Source organism: Coloeus monedula, assembly GCF_965178545.1.
Source record: "Coloeus monedula genome assembly, chromosome: 4".
Classification (NCBI taxonomy): Eukaryota; Metazoa; Chordata; class Aves; order Passeriformes; family Corvidae; genus Coloeus; species Coloeus monedula.
The window spans coordinates 52,154,889-52,166,721 of NC_138784.1; the positions used below are offsets into that span (position 1 = coordinate 52,154,889).

At 40.5% G+C, this 11,833-nt stretch overlaps 1 protein-coding gene across 1 annotated transcript in view; it reads left to right on the forward strand.

The window, feature by feature from the left end:
- Nucleotides 1–5,573, forward strand: part of ST7 (suppression of tumorigenicity 7) — a gene marked incomplete at its 5' end in the record, with an annotated part of 142,002 nt that extends 136,429 nt beyond the window's left edge. The window contains 2 exons of the mRNA XM_082280763.1: nucleotides 190–329; nucleotides 5,319–5,573. Coding sequence (XP_082136889.1) covers nucleotides 190–329; nucleotides 5,319–5,414 — 236 coding nt within the window. The 3' untranslated portion in view covers nucleotides 5,415–5,573. The remainder of the gene's footprint in view (nucleotides 1–189; nucleotides 330–5,318) is intronic.
- Nucleotides 5,574–11,833: the final 6,260 nt, after the last annotated feature.

An 11,833-nucleotide genomic window follows, 5' to 3' on the forward strand; every position in this document is an offset into this window, starting at 1 on the left:
CTGACACAACAACAATGTCCTTAGATGTTTCAGACCTTCCATGTTGTTCTTCCTTCAGAAGCACCTTTGTGTGTCTCTGGTTGTTTAAACTATGTAAGAACATTGGTTTGGTTTTGGTTTTGGTTGGTGTTGTGTTTTGATTTTTTTTCAATGTATAATGCATTCCCCTTCTCATGTCTTTTTCTACAGCATTTCACGAAGTTTCAGTTTACCCCAAGAAAGAGCTTCCCTTCTTCATCCTCTTCACTGCTGGACTCTGTTCTTTCACAGCCATGCTCGCCCTCCTGACACACCAGTTCCCAGAGCTTATGGGGGTCTTTGCAAAGGCTGTGAGTATTCTGTGCTGCTGCTCTCTTCTGCTAAATAAAGACACCAATGCAGGCAAAGCTGAGCTAAATACTGCCAGGTATTAAGTGTCTGCATATTCAGAAGCATCAGTCCATATCTGAGCAGGGGGACTTACGCACAGCTGTCAAGGTTGCTAATCAGTAAAAGACACTGCTGTTTGTCTTCTCTGGTTTAGCTGGCTCTCTTGTTAGGTTAGATGTCTTGTGATTTTGCCAAAAAAAAAAAAAAAAAGGGCTTGGTGGGAGAAGTGAATATCTGTGTTTTCATATACCATCCACTAAAGTAAACTAATAACAGATTGCAGAACCCCTCTGTTTTGTGTAGAGTCATAATGACTGCTGTGATTTCCAATGCAATAGAAACTCTCAGAATGAGCAGAAGTAGAATGGACTGTTAACCAGGACAAATTTCTGTGTTTTTTCCCCGAACTGTCAAGGAGGAAGTAGTCTCAATATTTCCCTCATAACTTTTCTGAACTACATCCAGAGAAGTCTCTCCTAATTCTGCTTTTTTAATCCACCAAGGATTAATAAATGTTGGAGATGAGGGGGAAGAGCCATGAATTATTCTAAATCAAACTTTTTTCTTTGCAAAACCAAGAACATCACTGCTCCATGATGCTAGGAGATGAAAAATCCACTAGCAGAAAAGCTGTAGGATAGTAAAAAAAGTCCTTCTCCAATAAATACTGAATATCTTCCGTTGTAATATATTTTCTCAAATATATTTTTATCTGTTCTAGGTCTTGTTTTTCCAAACTGGCCTCCTGGCCTTGTTTTTAATGTCTTTGGTGCTTTTGATTTGGGGGTATAGGGAGTGAGGTGGAGGAGGCCAGGCTGAAAGGTTTTGGCAAATTCCAGATTGTCAGTACTTTTTCAAACCCCTTGGCAAATGGCAAGAGACTCCCTTTGCAGGTGAGCTGGGTCTTGTATTAACCCAGGCCTGTGAGCGATAGAGATCTGGTACAGCAACGGTTCCTGCAACAAGAATGTTCTTTCATTAGCTCTAGAAGACAGAAGTAAGATTATTTGTAAGGGAAGATACCTCTTCTATCAGCAAAAAGTGCTGAAACATACCTGAAATATTATTACTCTTTGTTTCTTGAGTATGCACGTAGGCGTTAGGTGGACAGTAAGTGTTTTAACTTGGGCACATGATCATAAACTTCTCTGTAAAGCTTTCATTATATTTGGTGGTTAGGTTTTTTTCTGTTCTGTAGTTACTGAAGTTACAGAAATGTATGACCCTTGTTTGGCTCTTTCAATCAAATCTTTAGTTTTCTGATACTGTCACAGTTGCCGTTCCCAAATCTGTCCCTATTAGGCTTGTTCCTGTGTTTATCAGCCTTGTATCCTGAACAAAGAATATGTGCTGGCAGCATAATGAGATTTTGCCCTTAGTTCTCCTGCCATAGTCAGTGAGCTACTGGAATTGGAGAAAATCGGTAGACTGTGTTCATGGGCTTAAATGACCTGTCTTTGGTTGCTGACTGCAGAGAGAGATAATGGAAGTTACACTGGTGGCATGTTGGTGATTGTTCCTCCATGGTTTGGAGCTTGCAGGTTCTAAAGCCGTTTGGTGAGTAGAATCAGACCAGAAGGATCTATTTCCCTGATGTGTAAGTGCAGCTGCCATTGGTGTGAATATTAAGATAGATACCCCAAGGCCCTGTATGGGGTTGTGCAGTTCAGCATATCAGAGCAAGTAAAGTTTCTCATTAGTAAGCACAGACAAATAGAATTGAAATGTGAGCTACATTATGTGTGTGAAGATGGCAGGATTATTCAAGATCTTCAAACCTGTATGGATGGAGTTCGGAAATCAGTTAAACATGTATTATGGCTTGGTTCAGCTGTATCTTGATCTTCGCAAACCATGCAGCAGCTGAGCGTTTTTTGTGCATGGGAAGGACAGAATTTGAGATCCTGTGACATCGATTTCGTAGCTCATAGAAAGGCTTCGATTCAGAAGGCTTATTTTTGTAGTCTTCTCTGGGAAAAGTGTCCCAGGTGCATGAGACTGATGAAAATCATGGCAGACATCCCTTTGAAATGCAGCTGTATCAGGACAGAATACAAAAGGTTGGGCCAGCCCTGACTCTACCTTTTTAGTTTTAGGGAAGATCATTTCATAAGTAACTCATTCCCTAAATAGCTAAAAGATTAATGTGCTGTTTCTGTGGCCATGTTTATGGAATTACATATTCATGTCTGCTTGCTAGTCATTGTGATGGTGCTATATGATATTGTGAAGCCATGCACATATGCACATTATGTTGTTCCTGGAAGTAAGTTTGACTCTTCCATAATGAAATTGAAATAATCCAGTTCTTCCTTGATACTTTGTCAGACTGAGTATAAGTAACTTTAAAATGACAGCAGTTCTTAGCGTTTTGTCTTGGCTAGGAAGAAGCATTTTCATAGCTTGTGCTTTTAATTTTTGCTAGCCTTTCTAACAAAAGGCATATGGAAGTCAATTAAGAAATAAATATAGGCAGAACAAATTTCTGATTGCGTGGCTTGGATAAAATTGCCAGGACACTGTTGCTAGTATCAAATTTCTTTCATTGACGTGCAGAAATTTAATAATATCTGGGAAATCATTAAAAATACAGAAGTGCAGGGTCTTTCAACAATAACAGTATATCTTAAATAAAACTGAGAGTTGTATTAACACAGAGGTCACTATATAATTTGAGTCAACAGACAGATCTAAAAGTGTACTGCCTAGTTAAATTTTTTAAATGAGGCAGACTTCAGAAAGACTAATTTTTCTGATTTCATTCCTTTGTTTGCCTGAGATCACTCATATGATGTATCTCAATATTTCCTGTGTGGTGGATGACACCTCAGTTCAGCAGGTGGGTTTGCCCGGTGAGGTATTTCATCTGCTTGGACCTCTGCAGGTGCTGAGGCAAGGAACATGTGGATCCAGTCACAGGGACTGAGCACTGAACAGTCAGTTTCTCTATGAAAACACCAACCACACTGTGGAAAAGCTTGAAAAGAGACTTCTACATATATATTTTAATCAAATGGCACTATTCAGAAGGTGCTACCAGAAAGCTGCTGCCTGCCAGCTTTGAAATAACCAAATTGATGGTTTTCTTTTCAAACACAAAATAATACCAGAAAACAGCTCTCCTATCACCCCTTCTGCCATGTTCTGCCACCCTGAATTCTTACTCTACTGCTGATGCTGGTTTTTTTGATCTCTGTGGAAAAAGTCAATGTCAAAAGGAAATGCAAACCAATTTTTAAACCTCCCCCCCCAAAACCAAACCCTAAGAAAAAACCTCAACGTGTATCATGCTGACAAAGATCTCTTGTGTGCTGGCAACAAGCTGGATAGGCATCTGCTACTGAGGAAAGGAGCACCAGTAGCATTCCAAGGGCCAGACAGCCCCAGGTATTGTTTACATCACCTTGCACAAGAGAGTAGGTGGCATCTTCAACTTCTTGTTGTCAGCAAATGTTTCGCTTGGACTTTATGGAAGTCAGGTTTTGGTATCCATGAGTTGAAATGTATTTTGTAGACAACTGATTTTCCAGGTGGAAAAAAACTTGGCTTGCTTTAAGCTGCAGATAATTGGCTGAGTTTGTTGTAAAATACAATCAACAGCTTGAGCAACAAAAATCCTATGAATTGCAATAGAAGTCACTGTCAGGCAAATTAATCTTGTTTCATTGATTTAACAAGGATGTAATTTGCACTAGTTACAAAGCTGAGTTTTATTCAAGTAGATGTGATGGTACAAGCTCACCACGTAAATCAAGTGATGCTTAAATAGCAGAAGATATCCTCTGAAGAGCCTTTTGCATTTTCCAGACTTAAAGGAACATATTTATTTAAGCACTTCAGAGCTTAACCAGAGGGAATGCTTCTCCTTGGGCTAAGCCACTTGAAACAGAAAGAGCAGTCTCTAAGATTAGGTAAGTCAGCATTTCATTGATTCAGCTGTGGCTCATGTTATATAGCTTGACCTTTAGCACCAGAACTGAAATAGTCAGTTCTGCCTCAGTTAGTTTTACCTTCGACCTGTGCTTATGACAAAATGACATTACCAGGGGTGGTGTTACCTGGTTTTCCCATGATGCACAAGTTGTCCATGATGTAGTGTCTGCATTGTATGCAAACACATCTGAGAGGAAAAAAAGGATTCAAGTGCTTACTATTGCCTTTAAAATGCGTGAGCATCGTAAGTGCTGTACTCTCTCATACACATGTAGGGCCCCAGCATAGGTGTGTGTAATGTGTAGAGTTGAATTGCAGGCAATGTAAAGCACAGTTAATACGTATTTTTTGAAGTTTCAGGAGTGCTTTGAGTACCTGAGTTCTGCAATGTGTAGCTGCCAGTGTTTTTTTCTGTGATAAAATGTTCTCCATTCACTTGATTTTTTCACATATGCCTGTCTGAACACTAATATATTGAAGTCTCTTTGAATGTTGCGTTCTGTAATAGAGAGAGGATGTTAAGATAAATTTTAGTCAGTGATGCAGAGTATGTTAGGATACATGACAGTGATGCCTCAGTATATATAGCAGATGTATAGATAACCCTGAGCCATTTTAAACCTGAGTCTCAAGGCACACTTTTTGTCTCTGTGAGGTGGTCTGGCAGACCCCTGTTATGAAAAAGCCTCTCTTTCTCTTCACTAGCTTTTGGGTTGAGCTTTTAGCAGCTTCAGTATGAGCTTCAGTCTAGGATGTGACATGTGTGAAAGCTTTTGTAGTTCATCACTTTGGTCTTTGTAAAAATGGGGCTCTCGCTTTCTTTACTGCAAAATCCAGAAATCTCTGTATATGCAAGGTTCAAGAATTTGAAAGTCTTTCTGTGTGAATGATGTCATTTTTATCATGCTGGAGGATTTTACAGAGGAACACAGCAAGAATATCTTATTGGACATCTTTCTCTTAAGATGTATTGTCTCGTGGATTTTGATCTGAATGTGTATCTGATTTCTTTGCAGTTTCTCAGCACCCTCTTTGCCCCTTTAAATTTTGTGATGGAAAAAGTAGAAAGTATCCTGCCCTCCAGCCTGTGGCACCAGCTGACGAGGATCTGAGGGAGCATGCCTGCTGACTGACTGCCATGACATCTTCTGTGCCAACTTTTTGTTGACCACAAGAAAGCATGATAAAAAAGGGAAGCAGTTATAAGACTTAAAAAACTCTTCATGGATTGTCTGTTCTCATATAAAAACTGTTCTGTTGTACAAAATACATTGATGTTAGGTTCTATTATATTTTGCCTTCAGAAAAGAAAAAAATAAACTTTTGTGTATTGTAGCATTTGCTGTCTTTTGACTTTTTCAGAACACAGATTCTGTGGGGGTTGTTCTAAAACGTGTGGTATCTGTTTCACCAGAGCTAGGACGTGGCTACACATTCAGGTAATGAAAAGACACTACTAATGTTACAATTAAGCAAGATTGTCACTGCCTTTTCTTATGGAGTTCAATTAGGGTGAGACCCTCAGCTCTACAGATGGTCTAGATGAGGCTTCTAGACAGTCAAAGCTCTTGCTTAAAGCAGCTTTAGGCTCTCCAGGCAGTTTGGATGGCACACTGGGCTTCTTATTCCCTTCTCTGCGCAGAGGTCAGCTTATCCTCATTTGAATTTTCAAGAAGCCCACATAATTGACAGATTTTCTTCACACCCTTGCTGTTTCAGGTACCTTCGGAAGGCTCATTAGCAAAATTGATGTTAGTTCATGCACAATTAATAGAGAGGTTGGTGTTTCACTATACTGCTCACCTCAGGTAATCTTATCCTTGTGCTGTGACTGTTTAGACTAGGTATTCATTTATGACTTAGCCCCTCTAGATGGAAATTTCCAAGACCAGCTCTAAGATGAAGATTTTGATGTGGAAGTTGAAGCAAGCAGTCCTCTCTGTCAAGAAATGAAAATGCATCCTTACAGATGCCTCAAGGATATTTTTTCCCTAACTCACCCTCTAGATAAGGAAGCATAACCCTGATGCAGTGGATCAAAAATGCCACCACTTTACCATTTTAACTTTGCTGTTGCTCTTAAAATGCTGAGTGGTTTAAGGGACTGGGATCACCAGCAGATAAGTTTGTTTATCAATGAGGAAATGAGTGAGCAGAGACAAAACTCCCAGTACTAGAATTGGTATAAAAGGAAAGTGTTTCTTAACAATAGGAGATGCATGACATTATTTTTTTTTCACTTGATCAGAGACACAGTAGTAGAAGACAGATGTTTGTCCAAATGAGCAAACGTACCATGTTAACACTGCTGTGCTATGAAATTAAAAAAAGGCAGCCCCACACCAGGAGAAATCAGCTGTGAGTGAGACCTGGGGAGGATATAGGAGATCAGAGAGCCCCATGGACAAATGTTAGACCTGGTGGGGCTGTTTGGGGCTGTTAGGGGTTTCCATACAGGTTTTTCTTCTCTGGCTATCACTCCTGCAAAACAATTCATTGTAATGTTGAAATTAGTCTGGCTTGCAGTTAATGTAGGATGTGGCATAAGATTAGAGGTAATGGGTTGCTAGTGTATAAGCATGTGGAAGTATGAAATGGACCAATATTCATGTTCTCCTATTTTCATCTGAATTGTTAGAACAGCCGCAGAAAACACCCTCACAGCAGGTGCTGCTGTGTATCTCCAGCTGAAAAACTAAGGGTAACCATATTGATTTGCCTCACAACAGCACTGTCAGAATTATTTAAGGCTGTGAAAATCAGAAGGATCAGGCATAGTCAGCTCTTGTCCTGTGCTGCTTTGTATCACACCTGTACCCTACATTTCAAAAGAACAAATTTTTGTGATTCACAGTCCTAAATGTAAATCCATTTGCACATCAGTGTATATGTAGATATATACAAATCTCCATGTTTGTCAGCAGCTAAGGCAGTAGTTTGGCCTTCTGTTTGAAGATACTATGATCTGTATGGGAATTGCTATGTCTAATACTCCGATAAAAAGGATTGCTTAACTCCTGGAAGAATCACATCCTTTCTTTGAACTATGGGAAACATTTAGGAACTCGAAAATACCTTTATGCAGTTTTATTTCTACTATTTCTAGTATCTATGTCCCTAATGAGCATTAATGGACCACGGATTTTATCTAGAAAATCTCTCTTTAATTATAATTCTAGGCATCTGGCAGACTAGGCAAATCAGACAAAAGGATTTTCTTTTTCATTGGGCAAAGTTTATTGCCTTGGGCTTTGCTGCCTCTGACATGTTTCCTGTGAAGTTTGGTATGGTTTACATCAAAAAGCAAACACAGCCTGTGATTATAATGATGGAAAGCCTCTGGCTTAGTGCAGAGATGAGCCTTGTGGAAATCTGGTTCAGATAATAACTGACCGTCAGATTGAGGGGTGGAGGAAGCTTTTTAACTCCAAGTGTTAGTAGTTCCTGGGGTTTTTTTATTTAAAGACAACTTAATAGAATTTGTATGCACATTATCTCTTTACATATAAACTGCATGGAACAAAAAAGGAAAGGACCCCCCCAGGAGTGTCAAGTCAAGCTGGCCACTTTCTGTCCCTGTCTGCCATTGGATAGGTTTACAGCTGCTCCCTGGCAGGAACTGCGCTCGGAGAGGTGAGTGCTATACCAAGGAGAGGGCTGCTGCTTTCTCTGGCTGCTTCTTTCTCTCTTTCAGCATTTGGTGTGTATGCTGAACATACAGACTTTTTTCAGAGCATAGAATTCCTTACTCCTGTTGAAAGGAGGCAAATTATCAGGAGTCTTGCCATGTTGAAGAAACCTGCAGAAACTAAACATCCAAAGGAAGCTGCACCTCTTGCACACACCATACACACCCTTTTACAACCAGTGTAGCTGTCACCCTGTGGTGGCCCTGAAAACTTCAGTGGCTCTAGTTACAGCAGATTGTACAAGGTAGCCCCTGGCTCCACCTGGCTTCCAGCAGGGCTCCTGCCCAGCTCCCAGCACAAAGGGAGCTGTCAATGTATTGATCCATATGCATTTGCTTCTTTCACACAAGAGATCTTACTTTATGAAGTTGCATCCATTTCACCAGGCAAATGAGCTGTTACAGGAAAGAAACAACCCAAAATCATGTTTGTGGTTACAGCTCATGAGCTGCTGCTCTCTTGCTGATAATACTGTAAGTTCATTTGTACCATTTGAAGTGGCAGGTAAAACCTGCAGGCTGTGACATGTGACCACAAAACCACTTCTGCCCGTGGAGGCAGCGGTCACCTGCATGAAGCCCTTCCAAAAAGTGCGGGGCAAACGCCATGGAGAAGATCGAGTCTTGGTACACTTTGTCCTGCCACACTGGAGTAAGAGCCGTTTTTCTTAGCAAAAGCACCCTCCCCAGATCCAGATCTTCAGTAATCCCTAAACATTCCTTTCCCCCTTGCCACCATACACTGAGCCCCACAAGAAGCTGGACATGAAGCCTGCAGGCAGTGACCAGCAGCTGTGGTTTGGGCATGCAGGCTGGATGCCCTTCAGCAGCTGTGCAGCGCAGTACCAGAAATGCAGCATTTTATTTCTAATTCACATCTGCAAAGAAATGAACACAGGGGTGGGAGGCCAGGATGAGATCCACAAACTGGTTTTAGATATTTTTCTGGGAAAAGAAAAAGCAGCAATCTCTCAAGCTTCAATGCCCACGTGCCCTAATACACACCACCATTCCTAAGTCATTCCCCATTTATCATGTGGTAAAAGAAAATTAGACTTTTTTTACGAGATTTCACCTGTGACAGCACAACACACTTTTTAGGGTAAAGTTTGTTGAAAATATTGGGGAGGGAGCAATCCCAAAAAGCTTGGCAGGCCAACAGCATTTCAGGGCGCTGCTAGATCCTGAGTTCGTGCAGCAAATTAAAGGGAACTCCCTCAAGAAAATTGGGCTGCGTATTTAAAAAAAATAATCCTACAACCTTTAGCCTCAGCTAACATTATTCTGACACTAAAATGTCTACCTAGAGACAGCTGTTTCCTCTTCATGACTAAATACATGAGTAAATTTATTCCATAGAACAAAATACAGTATTTCATTTGCCATGCCTGATTTCTGTTTCTTCTTTTTTTTTTTTTCCTCTTTTTTTTCCCCTCTTACATTCTTTGCTGGATTTGCTGAACCATGGAGGGGCCTTTCCTAGCAATATTTACATCTCTGTCTTTTGCTACTGAGAAATAGCAAAAGTTTCTGGGAGTGCATTTCCTTGTGGAAGAGGCAGCAGAAATGCCTACAGCTGTAAGAAGCCTACCTTGAGCTCTTAAAAAAAAACCCCAAAAAACCATAAATACAGAAAAAACTGTCATCAAGTAAGTGGCCAGCTCAGCACTTACCCATTTGTTACGCTGTGAAATATTCTGGGTTTCTTCTGGTGGTTTTGATGCAGGTATTGCATCACAGCTTATTGATATGGCACGTGCCTGAAATGGGAACATCAGCCTGCTGTGCACACCTGGATGGGCTTGCTGCCGGACAGGGTGACAAAGGACACTGAAAAGGCCAAGGGACTCAATGTCCCCATCTTTCTGGTCTTACTGGTAAGACCAGCCTTCAGGAACCACAGTTATCTGGCCCAGAGGAAGGTTTGGAGCAAGAAGATGTACCTTAGCAGAGGAGAACCAGGTTGGGGAATAAAAGTTAATACACCTTTGATACAGTGACTCTAAAAGACTTTATCTGGGATACTAAACAACAGATTTAAGAAGAGATCTAGTTTCATTATCCTTCATTCAACTTCCTAGAACAAGTTCTCATGCGAATGAGCCTTTTTTCTTTTTTCCAGAACATTGAAATATTTTCAGCTTTATTACATAGATAATCTTTTAGACTACTCAGGCTCCCTGAATATTTTTTAAAAAAGGCTCTAAAAAGTTAAAAATCATTATACTGCTTTTAAATTCTTAAAGGCTTAAAATATTATATTGCTGAGGCTACGAACTACATGTGGATTTAATTTCACTGCGAAATCCCAATAAAAATTCTCCTTGGAGCTCACCTTTAAATACAATTAGGTATGAAATTTTCCTTATCCAGCCCAGAGCCAGCATTGGCAGCAATGAAGAGGCTGGCAGTATCACCCCTGAGCTGCACGTGGGTACATATGTCCCCATTATACATGCACTGAATGTGCACAAACATGTGGGCAGAGCTGTTCCACCAGCTGTTGGTTTATAGACAGAAGTGGATTATTGTTACCTCTAACCATGATCATTTCCATTTTCAGTAACTGAAACATTATCTTATTGTCCGAATAAAGAACTTTCTGGAGCCCCCTAATCTTTTAATGCCAGCTGTGCCTTCTGGAGATGAATTACCCATTTTAATGATGCAAACTTTTTCCAAAGCCTTGCAGACGTAAATGACTGCTCCCTCAAGACCACTTAATGCCAAACCCTCTTCTTTTTAAAAATTCTTTTTAGAAAGTTCCAAAAACAAAACATACCCAAAGTATTCACTTTATTGCCTTGGTTAGCTTCTTGGTTATTACTTTTTCCTGCACTGTTTGTACCTGCTGGGGTTCTTCCAGTTTATTTCATTTTCATATCGAAATTTTACTTTCATCTACGATACATTCTATCACTCATTCAACTTCCTTTTCCCATGTTGTTTTTTCATTACCTTGCCTGTCTCTACTCTTCATGGGCGCTTTTTCAGAGCCTTATTATACTTACTGGCACAGAACCCATTTTTCTCTTGGTTCATGTGGCTGATCTCTGCCCTGAGGAGAGGCAACTGGTCTCTCTCTGATGCAGTTCCTCTCCACCAAGGCTGCATTTCTGGGCCTCATAAGCCTGCACATCTTTACAGCAACTTCTTGTTTTGTGCTGATCCCAGCCCAGCACATGGGCGTGGCATAACCTGTAACTGCCTCCATCACAGGCTGATACACTCTGAATCACAGGCATGGGTTTTTGCAGAAAGTATGCAGAAGAAAATTTGGAAGTCCCCATCTAAGTGGAAAATATAATTTTGAGCTCATTTAAGAGATTTATTAACTTTAAAAGAACATAGAAGCCGATAACTTCTTTAGAATAGAAGTCATTACTGAGGCAAGGCTTTTCCTTCTCCAACACTGTTCACAAACATTTTTCCACTATTGTGAATGTGAAAAGGAGGAGACCTTATCCTTAGGTAGTTGAGTGTCCTGTACCCAGCTTTCATGAGGCTGAAAAACCATTCTCTTCAATCCTTCTGGTCAGAAAAAGAAAATCCTCAGCAGTTAATATTAATTACTTTTTAAAAGCTTTTAAGGCAAGTTTTCACAAACATATAACTAAGACATTTGCTTTGACTCTTTAATAGTTCATCAAAGTGTTGTGGCTGAATACATCTCCTGCAATTTCTTTTGTTTCAGGCCATGGGCCAATTCATGCCCCACAGGAAGCCAGAGTGTGCTAATGTTGGCCAGGGTGGCCTCAGGTGGCCGCCTTACTGGGAACTCCAGTCCACCAGGGATGAACAAACACCCTTCCAGAAAAGCTTTTCAACAATCTAGCCCCAAAT